The 13,827-nt window shown below is 54.2% G+C and overlaps 1 protein-coding gene across 1 annotated transcript in view; it reads left to right on the plus strand.

The window, feature by feature from the left end:
- The window catches only part of FAT3 (FAT atypical cadherin 3), a 222,837-nt gene that overhangs the window by 190,343 nt on the left and 18,667 nt on the right, over positions 1-13,827 (plus strand). Inside the window, 19 exon segments of the mRNA XM_049779014.1 lie at positions 576-644; positions 647-771; positions 1,280-1,415; positions 1,418-1,437; positions 2,876-3,003; positions 3,005-3,064; positions 3,066-3,104; positions 4,098-4,268; positions 4,270-4,308; positions 4,310-4,470; positions 5,355-5,405; positions 5,408-5,565; positions 5,989-6,126; positions 6,897-7,040; positions 7,490-7,580; positions 7,583-7,686; positions 9,617-10,369; positions 10,371-10,416; positions 13,583-13,717. Coding sequence (XP_049634971.1) covers positions 576-644; positions 647-771; positions 1,280-1,415; positions 1,418-1,437; positions 2,876-3,003; positions 3,005-3,064; positions 3,066-3,104; positions 4,098-4,268; positions 4,270-4,308; positions 4,310-4,470; positions 5,355-5,405; positions 5,408-5,565; positions 5,989-6,126; positions 6,897-7,040; positions 7,490-7,580; positions 7,583-7,686; positions 9,617-10,369; positions 10,371-10,416; positions 13,583-13,717 — 2,568 coding nt within the window.

Here is a 13,827-nt window from a genome sequence, read left to right on the forward strand (position 1 = left end):
GTAGCTCACTGTCAGCATCCAAGCAATCACAGACACAGCACTTTCCTCCTTGCGTTGACATCCTGTCCCATCCACGGGGGCCTTGGTGAAGCACTGATCTCAAAGCAGCTGCTCAAGTGATCCCTCACAGGGCGGCTCCCTGCAGGCTCCGTGTCAGGCACCCTTGCCCCAAACTCCAGTGCTCGCGAGAGAAGACTTCATTAGAAGGTTCCTTGATGGTCCATGTGCGTCCCCTGCTTGCATAATCAGCAGCTAATGAGCTGTCCGGGTAACGAGAGCCAGAGTGCGCCCCATCCTTTGAGTGGGAAACAAGTCTTGTCAGAGAAGAGGGCTGATTGTTCACAGTGTGGATTTGATTGTCCTCGCGGGGAGCTAAATAAGAGCGTCTCTGCTTCTCTGCCGTGTCCTGTTGTCTCAGCAAGTTGTTGTTTTGCCTCTCAGACCGGCCCACACATGCATGCCAGGCCTTTTGTGCAGGAGAAGAGCAAGGGTGGTGTCACACAAGCCTCTCTCCCAGGAGCCGCAGAGCCAGGGCTTCCTGGCACATTCCAGAAACTCCCTTTTTTTTTCTGCAGGAGGGAACCCCCGAGGGAGGTTTGCCCTCGGGCTAGTGCAGAGCAAGTGGCAAGTCTACGTGAAGCGACCCTGGACAGAGAGGACCAGGACCACTACTCCCTCCGCATCACTGCCACCGACGGGCTCTTTGTCACCCAGGCTGTGGTGGATGTGCACGTCACTGACGTGAATGACAACAGCCCCGTGTGCGACCAGGTGAGGTGCCCCCTTTGCACCAGCAGCCACATGCTTCCAACATACATACCACACACACAAAGAAAACCAGGCATCTGAACATTAAGCTTTACGACTTCCAACAAACTTTATTTTGTGGAAGTCCCAGTTTTGTGGGGGGCAATGGCTGCTGGAGGCCTGAGTTCCTTCTTTGGTGGCAGTGTTGAGGCTGGTTTGTGGTGAAGCTGGTGAGGAGGCTGAACTCAGCTCTCGGGGCTTCTCCTGTGCCCAGTGCCAGCCCGTGTGGGTTTGCTTGCTTGCTACATTACCATGTTCCCCATTGCTCACAACAGAGCCCCGAGGCTTCGGGTAGTCATGGGCACCTGTCAGATGGATGGGTATGAGGGGCAGAGGACAACCAGTTTTGGTGTCCCTACAAGGTGGTTGTGTGTGTGGCAGAATCCACTCTGCACTGCCCTCATGCAGTGTGCCATTGGGTACGAATGCCCCATTGCTGCTGTGACCCTATTCCTCCTCTGCCTCTGCCTAGGTTGCATATACAGCGTCCTTTCCCGAAGATATTGCGTCAGATAAGCACCTCCTGAAGGTCAGTGCCAGGGACGCCGATATTGGACCCAATGGAGATGTCCGATACTCACTCTATGGATCTGGGAACAATGACTTTTTCTAGATCCAGAAAGTGGTAAGGTGACATTTATTTTGGGGGTCAATGCATTGTCAGTCCATAAGAGACATTTGCTGGCCTGTGGTACCCTCACCAATCATGTTCCAGGGGAGTCAGTCATTGGCGTCTGGTGCCCTCACTACAGTATCCAGAAGTTCGCCCAGCCTGCTGCTACTCCTGAGTCAGTATGAGTCGGGGTTTGCAGCTACACAGAGCAAAGCCACAGTTGCTCAGCATTATGCGCGCTCACTTCCTGTGGGACCAACCTCTACACCTTTCCCACTTCTTTAGAGGGCACTTGCTTTGCGTTATACTTCCCTTCCTCCCCGCTAGCTCTCGAGGTTCCCTAAAGAAAAAGCAGGTGTGGCCCTCTTAAAGAATCAATGTTGTCAGTGTGGTGAGAGCCAGGTTGTCCCCAGATGAAATGGAACCATCGCCTAGTTCACCATGCCAGTGCCCTCTTGCTCCTCGGAGAGGAACTGCCCTGGCTTCCTGCCCCTTCCCATCTCTGTTAGATCCAGGAAGGGCATGACTGGCTTTGTAGACTTGTTTACATTGACTAGTGATATGGAAGAGATCCCCAAATCTGTCAGCTAGAAGAGACAGATACCCCAACCATGATCAGACCATGGTCAACCATGATCAGAGCAGTGAAATGCTCAGGAAAACTGTCAGTCACTGTCACTGGACTGGGGGGCAGAAGTGGCCTGTCTGGGAGATGATCTGGTGCTGGTTGGTCCTGTGGGTCTTGGATAGGCCTTGCAACCACACTGCCAGTTGGGCAGAGATCAAGCAGCATTTGTGAGGTCAGCTCAGAATGCTCTAGAGAAAGGGGCTGGGGAAGAACTTGTGGAAAAAGAAAGGGCCACTTGAAGCCAGAGAATAAAGCTCATACCGAGCAGGATGTCTTGGCTTGAGGCTTTGAGATAGGACATATGTCATCCAGCCTGTGTCCAAGGACTGACTTGATGGCCATAGCATGGGGCAGTTCAGTAGGACTGGTGACTTCTGATATCTACTCAGCTCACCAAGAGTAACAACCCACTTGGGACAGAATCTGTATTTTGGAGTCCACCCCTGCTGTGGCCACTCTGCTCCCCAACCCAGGCAGCCTCTGACCTCTGAGCCCTCCCAGCAGCCGGGTGAGTCCCAACACAACTGTGGTTAAGATGAGGCTCTAAAGTGGACTCTTGTCCCTGCGAGCCCACACCCCAGGGTCTTCTGGGTGTGGGTGAGTCCAGGCTATTCTGGAAACAGCAGAAATGCAGTAGCCCTGGTGCTCAGAGAGAGAGCCTCATGCAGAGGTTTCCAGGAGAGAAGAGGAAGCGGATCCTCACACATTCCTCACCTGCTCCATTTTCTAAGCATGATGTTTGAGCCTAGTGTTGGGGGTCGTTGAGGGATCTTGTGCTCTTCAGAGCATTTCTGAAAGCCAGGCAACCATGCTCATTGACTTTCCAGGTGAGTAAGAACCTGGCCCCGCTAGACCGGGAGCAGGTGCCTGCCTACAGCCTGACGGCCAGGGCCACAGATGGGGTGGCCGGTTCTGCCAGTCCACATCCAGCTGACCTGGAGGACGTCAACGACAACACCACTATTCTCATCCAACCACTACCACACCTGTGTCTATGAGAATACGGCCACCAAGGCATGCTCACCGAGTGCAGGCCCTGGACCCCGACCTGGGTAAGTGGACGACCAGCTGCAGGTCCAACTCTGTCCTCGGGAGCAAGAATCCCTGTGCATAATCCATGTGGAGGAGATTCGGAGATTTGGGGAGCCATGCCAAGAGCTTCCTTCCATTCATTTAGCCTTGGGGTATTTGTTTTTTACCTTCAGAGAACCCATTCCTCTTGCTGTTTTGAGAAGTTCAGATGTTGACCCTAGGCAGCTACAGTTGCCTTGAGAAGAAGCCTGTGGGTTTATGTGTTTTCTCATAAGCTAGGAGACACAGGGTAAACTAAGTCACAGGAACTGCAGAATCTATATTTATCTGAACGCGAACTCTATACCTCCAGGATTCAAAGCCTTTACACTGAGTCACTAAACCCTCATGTCCTGGCTTCCCAACTTAACAATATATGATTATTGTAGTCAATAACTGTGTTATGCTGAATCTGGTTCATTGTGAACTACACTGATGTTGGAGAAAATGCTGGGTCAGAACTGAAATCAAACCAGCAAAGTGGTCGAAACATCCATTTGATGAGCTCTATAAAAGAGCATGGCCACTGTCTAGATTTTATCAGGAAAGCCTTCTTTAAAATGAAGCAGCTCTCTAGGAGAGAGATAGGACAGCAGGGAGGGCATTTGCCTTACATATAGCCAAGCTGGGTTCAATCTTCAGCATCCTATATGGTCCTCAAAGCAGCTAGAAGTGACCCTCTAAGCACAGAGTCAGAACTATGCCCCGAGGACCACTAAATGTGGCCCAAAACAAAATTAAATAAAAAGCAATAGTCCTCCATCAGGAACTAATGACATGATTAATATCCCAACACTTGTGACATGCCTCTGCCAAAGATTTCTGGGGTTCCCATGAGTTTTCCTTCTACCATGTAACATGGTTGCATGTTGCTTCAAAGCAGAGTCCGAATTCACAGAAACAAAGTTATGGGTCTCTGATCTTGGCGATGAGCTCTAGGTTCAGCCCATAAGTTGACCTCTCTGCCCATGTCTGCAGGTGCAACCGGAGGGTGGTGTACTCCCTGGCCCACACGGCCAGTGGCTTCTCCATCGACAGCTCCTCGGGCATCATCATGTTGGAGCAGCTGGACCGGGAGCAACAGGTCTACTACCTCACCGTGCGGGCATCTGACCTGGGCCCGGCCAGCCTGTCCTCCCTCACCACTGTCCATCACCGTGCTAGACGTCAACGACAACCCCCAGTGTTTGAGAGGGGGACTACCTGGTGACTGTGCCGAGGATGCGTTCCCCCGGTACCCAGGTCCTCACAGTGTTTGCCACCAGCAAAGACATAGGCACCAAGACCGAGATCACCTACCTCATCCGCTCTGGGAACGAGCAGGGGAAGTTCCAGATCCACCCGCAGACAGGTGAGACCGCAGCCCGCCCTGCCCGGCTTACTGCCACTCAGGCATGGGGTGACTTTTTCCCTGCCATCTGGTCTAGGGACAGCCTCGGGGACAGGTCTGAGGTCTGCATAGATGGGCAGGCCACCAACAGGCAGCCTCTCTGGGGACTCCCACTGCCATTGGCTTGGCATGCTCGTGTAAGGAAGGCACAGCCCACTGGCCTTACTCACCCCCACAAGCCCTTTTCACATGGGGTCTGTGGGTGGCAGGTCCAGGGCTGTGAGGAGCCTTGCCGGCAGTTTGCACAGTTGCCGGGCACTGGTGGGGGACATGGGACAGACCTGGCTGGTCTCTGCAAAGGGCAATGTCCACAATACTCCTCAGGGCCACCCAGCACCAAGGACCTTGCAGAAGGCTAGACACAGGTCCAGGCCTGGAGGAGGACCTCCAGCGCCTCCTTCTTCCTCTCTCTCTGTCCCCTGCCCTCTACCTCTCTCATGCTCTTCACACACCCTCACAGTCTTCCTTCCTCCATCTTTCCTTCCCCCCATTCCCTTCCCTCCCCTTTCCCTTCCCTCTGTCTCCCTCTCTGACCTCAGCTCCTTCACTTCTTCCTTGATGCTCTCCCTATCCTTTTCCCCTTCCCCTTTCACTCACTCTCCCTTTCCCCCTCCATTGCTTTTTCACTCTCTCTTTTTCCCCTCCTTTCCACCCCTTTCTTTCTCCTCCCCAGCTTCATAGCTTCCCCTCCCTCTCTGTCCCTCCAGGGGGAAACAGATTCCTGGGCCTCTGGAATGCCAGGCTGGGGAGGGTGAAAAGAGTTGCCTGGTCACGGGCACTTGTCCAGAAGCTACTGCTGGTGACTCTTCCTAACGCAGCATGATGCCACCTCATTTTCCTCACAGGAGGGATTTCGGTCTCGGAAGGCCTAGACTATGAAGCAAGCAAGAAGTTCTACTGGTGGTGGAAGCCAAAGATGGGGGCACCCCGGCCCTTAGTGCTATAGCCACTGTCAGCATTGGCGTCGCGGATGTCAACGACAACCCTCCCAGTTTCAGCCAGGACGTATACGCCGTTGTGAGTGAGGATGCGGCTGTTGGAGATTCGGTGGCCTTGGTAGGTGGCAAGGGAGGTCCCGGACAGACCGCTGCCATGGGCCTGTCCCTGGGTGGTCTGGTCCCAAGCCAGCCCCTGTTGCTTCTCCAGTTTATGTTGTAAAGTGTGTCTCACAGACTCTTTCCTGTCAAGCCTGTTCCCACATGGGGGAAAAGGGAAGAGAGAGGAGAGGGGCTTAGGAGGGAAGAGGAAAGAGAGATGGGGAGGAAAAGAGAGACCAAAGGAGGGAGGGGAGGACTCGGTCTGTCTTTCCTGGCTTTGGGCTCCCGAAAGCAAGCTAAAAGCATCAATGACTTCAAGCAGGGAAGGTTGGCACAAAGGGAAGCTGGTCTGGCCCCACGAGCTGTGCCTTGGGCTGTGGGAGCAGTGGTGAGACTCAGACCCTGTGTACATGCTCACTTGTTCACTCATCACTCCCTGCAGCTGATCGCAGAAGATGCCGACAGTCAGCCCAACGGGCAGATCCAGTTTTCCATCGTGAGTGGAGACCAGGACAATGAATTTGCTGTGGACCCTGTTCTGGGGCTTGTGAAGGTGCAGAAGACGCTGGATAGAGAGAGGGTAAGCTAGTGTGGCTCCTGGGCCCTGAGCCAGGCCCAAACAGGAGGCAGGTGTCGAGAAGGGGAAACCCAGCTTGACGATGTGGGCCAGGCATGGATACTGTGCAGCCAACTGGAGAAGGCATCTTCTGACTGGAGGAGCTTGAAAGAAAAGTCTTAGGGGGACTCACCTTTCCATCCATCAGTGTTGGGGTCCTGGGGCCTGGTCTCAAGAGCAAATACAAAGAATCTTCTGAAGGTTTCTGGTTTAGAAAGAAAGAGCTAGGGACCGGAGAGATAGCACAGCAGTAGAGCGTTTGCCTTGCACATGGCCAACCCAGGACAGACGGTGGTTTGATTTCCAGCATCCCATATGGTCCCCCAAGCCTGTCAGGAGTGTTTTCTGAGCTCAGAGTCAGGAATAGCCCCTGAGCGCCACCAGATGTGACCCCCACCCCCAAAAAAAAGAAAAAAGAAAGAGCCAGAAAATCCCTGTGTTAAACTAAGTTTCCCAGCTGAATCTTTGACGAAAAATGTGTGTGTTCAAGGTGAAATATTGCTGGGAAAGAGATCGTGGTGGGAATACTAAAAGCTGAGCCCCCAGTTCCCAGTGTCAAAATGCCTCATGCTGCAGGCAGGTGGCACCCAAGAGCGTCCTTCTCCCTGGGGCATCTTGTCCTGTGACTGTGGTGGCTGCTGGCAGGTGGCCAGATGGGACCCACAGTACCCAGAGGGGTCACCCTAGACCCTGGCAGGCCCAGCCTGCAGCTCAGCACCTCCCCACATCCACAGGTGTCCGGCTACTCCCTTCTGGTCCAGGCCGCCGACAGTGGCTCTCCCGCTTTGTCATCCACGGCCACTGTCAACATCGACATTTCTGATGTGAATGACAATGGTCCCGTGTTCACGCCAGCCAACTACAGCGCTGTGATTCAGGTGAGCCTGCACCCTCCCCGCAGGCGGGCATCTGTCCCCTCAGGAGCTGCTGTCCACAGCTCCAAGTATACCTTACCCAGCCCATCGAGGGAAGGGATGGGGGACCGATGACTTGTCAGCAGTGAGAGGACAGACAGGTCCTTCATCCTCTCTCCTTCTGCCCCATCCTCTCTCCTTCCCCCAGGAGACTTGTCCACTCTCCTGGGCACTGTTTGGAGGACTTGCCACTGCCCTTGCATTGGCACAAGGCACAGCACGCTGATTCCCCCGGTGTCCCTACAGGACTGCCTCAGGTCTTGGCCAGTACTGCAGCATGCCCAGAGTCTGTGGCCATTTGTCTGACCTGGGCACAGGCAGGGGCAAAAACAAGATGCTTTTCAGAGGCCCTTGCTGCCGGGTTTGATGGGCGCAGAGAGATGACTCTCCCTGGCACCTGCTCTTGCCTGCAGGAGAATACACCAGTGGGCACCAGCATCCTTCGGCTGGCAGTCACGGACAGAGACTCCTTCCACAACGGGCCTCCCTTCTCCTTCTCCATTGTGGGGGCAACGAGCAGCGGGAGTTCATGCTGGATCCACAGGGGGTCCTACGCTCAGCTGTGGTCTTCCGGCATACGGGTTCCCCAGAGCGTGTGCTGCGTGTGCAGGTATGTGCAGCTGACAGGGGCATGTTTGTGTGTGTGAAAGGTGAGTGCTGCATGTGGGGTAGCTGAGGTACATGTTGGGAATCATTCCTGGTGGGACTCAGGACCACCATGGAGCATGTGTTTACACACTCAAATCTCACATGAAGCACATACTACACCCACAACATGTACTCAGGTGTGGCCTGAACACTAAAAAGGAAAAGTAACCCCTTTGTATTTTGGGGGGGGGGCCATACCTGGCAGGCACGGGGGACCATATGGGATGCCAGGATTCCAACTAACCACCTTATGTCCTGGATTGGCTGCTTTACAAGGCAAATGTCGCTGTGCTATCTCTCCAGCCCCGTAACCCCTTTATAGAACGTGCGGCCTCTTTGTTTGCCTTTCATTTATAGAGCATGCACATTCTTGTTTTGTTTTTATTTGTATGTTTTGGGGCCACACCCAGCAGCATGCAAGGGTTTCTCCTGGCTTTGCACTCAGAAATTGCTCCTGGCTTGGGGGACTATATGTGACACTGGGAATCAAACCCAGGTCCATCCCTACCACTGTGCTATCTCTCCGGCCCTCACATTCTGTGCCTCCTATTGACTTAGGGCTGCTATGTTGCTCACAGAAGCATCTGGGTCCCTCCATCAGGACCATGTAGGATTTTTCAAGCAGTGCCAGCCACCCACCTGTGCAACCCTCTGCTTACACCTAAGTTCACAACTCAAGCTTCCAGTCACTTTTGGTCCTTCAGCAGGTTTAATTCCCAGCCACTGACTCAGGCCCTTCCCCAGGCCACTCACCCCAGTATGGGTCCCGCTGACACAGGCCCAGAGCCTCCAGCCCCTGCTGTAGTCTTTCTTGAGACTTTACTCCTCCCAGGTCTTCCTGCATGGCCAGAGATGCCTTCGCTGCCCACGGTGTGTGGCTCTGAGTGAGTGAAGCTGCACCACTGCAAATGGCCCCTGGCAGGCTCTGTGCTGGGCACCTAGGCTATGCCCTATCCTGCCCTCCAAAAACTGGTTATCTTCCTTGCCTAGGCACCAGTGCCTTCTGGCCACTCTCCACTCTGCTCTCTCCACCTGCCTAGTGGCACTGACACCAGCAGCCTCTGGGCTGGCACAGAGTGGCACCCTCTGGTGGTGAAGCCTAGGGTGCTGTGCTTGGGACACCTGTGGTAGGTGTCTGTGAGCTCTGTGGCCAGGGTGGCTTTCACCCAGGGCTGTCCTGCTGTCCTGCTCTTTCTTTTTTTTTTTTTTTTTTTTTGGTTTTTGGGCCACACCCTGTGACGCTCAGGGGTTACTCCTGGCTATGTGCTCAGAAGTTGCTCCTGGCTTCTTGGGGGACCATATGGGACGCCGGGGGATTGAACCGCGGTCCGTCCTAGGCTAGCGCAGGCAAGGCAGGCACCTTACCTCCAGCGCCACCGCCCGGCCCTGTCCTGCTCTTTCATAGGGTCTGGGGCTACCATTGCTCCCACCTCATAGTCTCAGCCCTGCTGAGCTCATCTGTGGTCTGTGGGGGCCTCGCCACTAAGTGAGAGGATTCCGGGCAAGGTAATGGGCCAATGTGTCATGGACACTCTCAGCTCCCCTGAATCTCCCCTGCTCTCTGCCTTCATAGATACTTGATTCTATATTTTGTATTTTTGGGCCACACCCAGCAGTGCTCAGGGATTACTTCTGGCTCTGCACTCAGAAATCGCTCCTGGCAGGCTCGGAGGACCATATGGGATGCTGGGAAGCAAACTCAGGTCCATCCTGGGTCTGCCGTGTGCAAGGCAAATGCCCATCACTGTGCTGTCTCTCTAGCCCTTGATTTTTCATATGAAAGTATGGGCCTCAGAATAGTGACTGGGCAGGAGATGAGCACTGCACCCACGGTTCTCAAGTACCCTCTCTGCTCATTCTCTCACCTCCCGCCCTCCACGTCTATGTCCCAGGCAGCGGACTCGGGCCATCCGCAGCAAGTGTCCCAGGCCCACGTGCGAGTGCGGGTTATCGAAGAGAGCGTCCACAAGCCTGCCGCCCTCCCACTGGAGGTCTTCATCATCACCATGGAGGACGACTTCCCTGGGGGCGTCATTGGGAAGGTCCACGCCACAGACCAGGACCCCTACGACGTGCTCACTTTCTCCCTGAAGTCGGAGCAGAAAAGCCTGTTCCAGGTGAGCAGCCACGACGGCAGGATCGTCGCCCTGGGCGGCCTGGACAGCGGCAAGTACGTGCTCAACGTGTCGGTGAGCGACGGCCGCTTCCAGGTGCCGGTGGACGTGGTGGTGCACGTGGAGCAGCTGGCACGGGAGGCACTGCACAACACTGTCACCATCCGCTTCGAGGCCTCGTCAGCCGAGGACTTCGTGGGGCAGCAGCTGCCAGGGCTGCGGCGCACCCTGCGGGGAGTGGTGTCCACGCAGAAACAGGACAGCCTTCGCGTCATCAGCTTGCAGCCAGCGGGCAGCCCCGGCCAGCTGGACATACTGTTCGCCGTGGAGACACAGGGTGGCGACTTCTACAAGCCCGCCTACCTGATCCAGAAGCTGTCGGGTGCCAGGAGGCAGCTGGAGAGTGCCGTGCGCATCGTGGCCATCCTGGAGAAGAATTGCTCCGGGCTGGACTGCCAGGAGCAGCACTGCCAGCAGGGCCTGTCGCTAGACTCCCACGCCCTCCTCACCTACAGCACGGCCCGCGTCAGCTTTTGTGTGTCCCCGGTTCTACCGCAGTGTGCGCTGCAGCTGTGACGGTGAGTGCCGGGGCCCAGCCCACAGCCATGGGTGGAGGCTCTGCCAGCAGCCACCTGTGATGGATGCTCCTACCACCACCACAGCTTCCTCTGGTGGGAAACCCTCATGGGAGTGAGGAGCTACAGAAGCTAGTCCCCTTAAAGAAGGGACAGATCCCCGAGGGGCCAGTGAAAGACCCTCTAGCCTAGCATGAGGGTAAGGAAGTGAGCTCAGAGTGTGACAATATAGCCAGACTGTGAAAATAGAGGAGGGAGGGGACAGTGACAGGAGCAAGGTTCTGGGCATTAAAATGGATTTTAAGTGGTTTTTGTTTTATTTTGTTTTTTTGGGAGGGCCACACTCGGCAGTATTCAGGGGTTACATCTGGCAGGCTCAGGAACCATATGGGCTGCTGGGGGTCCAATCCGGGTCTGTCCCAGGTCAGCTGCGTGCAAGGCCAATGCCCTACCGCTGTGCTATCTCTCTGACCCTGAACTTTCAGTGTTGGTGGCAGGAAGAGGAGGAGCTCTGAGCTGCTCAGAAAGCTCAGTTGGCTGGTCAAAGGGCTTAGGCATCAGAGGTGATTGACTGACTTCTGAGTGACTGACTTCAGCCTGGCTGCTGGAAGCTGTGTATCCTTCTCTGAAAATATCCCAGGCCATATGGGCTCTCTCTAGATCTGACCAGCCTCCCTGAAAGCAGCATTGCCCCCATTTCCCTCCCTTCAGGCTTGTAGGTACAAGCCTGTCTCCATACACAGAATCCCGCCACAGGGGGTGAGGGTAGCGTGCTGGCCATGGCAGCTGCTTCCTGGTGTGATTGGCCTCTGGTCATTATTCTGCCCGCACAGCAAGCATAAGAGCGAAACTGTGATGCGGAGCTCTCAACGTGACCTTATTGTCAGGAGTGTAGTACACCTCAGTAGGACCATCTTGATGGCCCCCAAGGTCCCCCAAAAGGAGTTCCAAGAGAAGTTCTGTATAGCCAGGAGTCAGAGGGAAGCTTATGGACTGAGATGGTGTTTCCCAGGTCATGGCTTACCTAACATAGGGTGCATCAAAGTGAGGGAATTCACTGTCACCTTAGGCATCCAGTGAGCTCAGAGTGTGACTGTGATAGCAGTAGAGGCAGAAATGCTGGGGGGGGGGATCCCTGACAGGGTGACTGTCTTTAAAACTCTCCTGCCTGCAAAAAAAAAAAGGCAAAACAAAACAAAACAAAACAACTTTTCCTGCCTGGGACCCCACAGCTCAGGAATGTCATCTAGGCTGCAGAGTGACTGGGTCGACTGAGCAGAAGGCAGAGGACTTGGGCCGTTTGTGGATAGGGACAGAACTTCCCACATGGAAGAGCTGATTTGCAGGGGCAGGGCAGCATCAGCCAAATCCTGGTTACTGAGGACAGGAAGTTGTTGGCCAGGAAGCTCTGGAAAACACAAGAAAAGTACAAGCTAAGGAGAAAGGAGTGGCCTACCACGTCGGCAACTGCCCTCAATTAGTCTTCAGCACATTTCCCTGTGACTGGCTTGAGTATCACGGGCCCTGCCTTTCCAGAGGAGCAGGCGCGGCCCACATCGAACCGTGAGGGGTCAGTGGGGTGGAGTGAAAGAGAGGATGCAGCCAAGATGTGAGCATGACTCCTGCACAGCTGATTCCAATGGACTCTGAGCCTGTGGAAGCCCCGTTTTTGCCGAGGGTCACCCCACTTGCCCCTGCTTCCTCAGGTGCTGTGGGGAAGCTCATGGGAAGACGCCTCCCTTCCCAACACCTCAGGGTGCAGCTGTGAGGAGAGTTTGCTATGTGGTCTCTGAGCCACTCAAATCCAAGAGACCCACATCCAGGGACCATACTATCCCTCACCCACACCTGCCTGGAGCACTCTAGAGAACTCTCCTATTTTTTTATGATAATATCTTTATGTAGGCACCATGATTACAAACATCTTTGTAGTTGGGTTTCTGTTGTAGAAAAGAACACCCCCCTTCATCAGTGCTGCATTCCCACCCCCAAAGTCCCCATCTCCCTCCTCCCCCCACCCCTACCTGTGTTCGAGACAGGCATTCTACTTTCTCACACACTACTATTGTCATGATAGTTGTCAGTTATTTCTCTAACAGTTAGATGGCTAACCTTTTTGAGCCCGAGTGCCCAAACTACTGCAAAGAACCAAAGAAATTTCCTCAGACTGCCAGCACGTCAGTTAAACCTTAATAACAACATTTTAGTATCTAAAAACTCTTTATACATTTTATAAATGTATTAATTGCGAACCTTCCCGCATGCCAGCTGCAAGGCCTTTGCGTGCCACTGCTGGCAAGTGTGCCATAGGTTCGCCATCGCAGGTCTAACTGAAGTCACCACTCTTTGTGGTGAGCTTCATATTGTGAGCCGGTCCTTCCAGCCCTCATATCTATTGTCTCTGAGTAGTATTACAAAAATGTCTTTTATGTTTCTTAAATCCCACAGATGAGTGAGACTACTGTGTGTTTCTTTCTCTCTCTCTCTCTCTCTCTCTCTCTCTCTCTCTCTCTCTCTCTCTCTCTCTCTCTCTCTCTCTCGATTCATTTCACTCAACATAATAGTCTTCATATCCATCCATGTGTAGGCAAATTTTATAACTCCATCTCTGCTGGCAGCTGCATAATATTCCATTGTGTATATGTACCACACTTTCTTTAGCCATTCATCTGTTGTCAGGCACATGTGTTGTTTCCAGATTCTAATATAGGTGTGAAGAAGGTATTTTTATATAGGTATGGGAGCACTCTCTTGATGACTCCTAAGTCTGCTTTCCAGAACCTGCCTCTTGCTACGCTATGGCCATGGAACAGTAAGGGATATCCTCTGCCATGTTGGGGGGACATGGGCAGTGGCGTGACACCATCCCCCTTTGGAACTCATGTGTCTCTCTGGAAACACAGCCTTTGCCCTCGGAGGAGGGCTGGGCTTCATCTCGAAGCAAGATGGCAACAGGGAAGGTGTCTGGAAGTCAGGCCAGGAGCCCCGCTGGGCTTTGGGAAACCAGCCAGGCCCTACTGGGGCACAGAAGAACCTGGAGGCAGGTCCCATGGGCCTTTGTGGTCCTTCCCTGCGAGGGAGAATTGTATGAGTCTGCCACAAGCTATGGGAAGAAGGGGCCTGGGGACAGCACCCACTGCTACTGACAGCTCTCCCCACATACACACAGGAGGATTGTGCCCCGGCTCCAGCGATCCCTGCGTGGAGAAGCCATGCCCAGGAGATATGCAGTGTGTCGGCTATGAGGCCAGCAGGAGACCTTTCCTCTGCCAGTGCCCTCCAGGAAAGCTGGGCGAGTGTTCAGGTGCCGTGGGGCAGATTTTCTGGGGCTCTTCCACCAGGTATTATGGGAACAGGCAGCAACCCTCTGGATCTGGCCAGCTGAACTACATCTGGGAACACAGCACAATATCC

The sequence above is a fragment of the Suncus etruscus genome, chromosome 8 (assembly GCF_024139225.1).
Source record: "Suncus etruscus isolate mSunEtr1 chromosome 8, mSunEtr1.pri.cur, whole genome shotgun sequence".
Taxonomy (NCBI): domain Eukaryota; kingdom Metazoa; phylum Chordata; class Mammalia; order Eulipotyphla; family Soricidae; genus Suncus; species Suncus etruscus.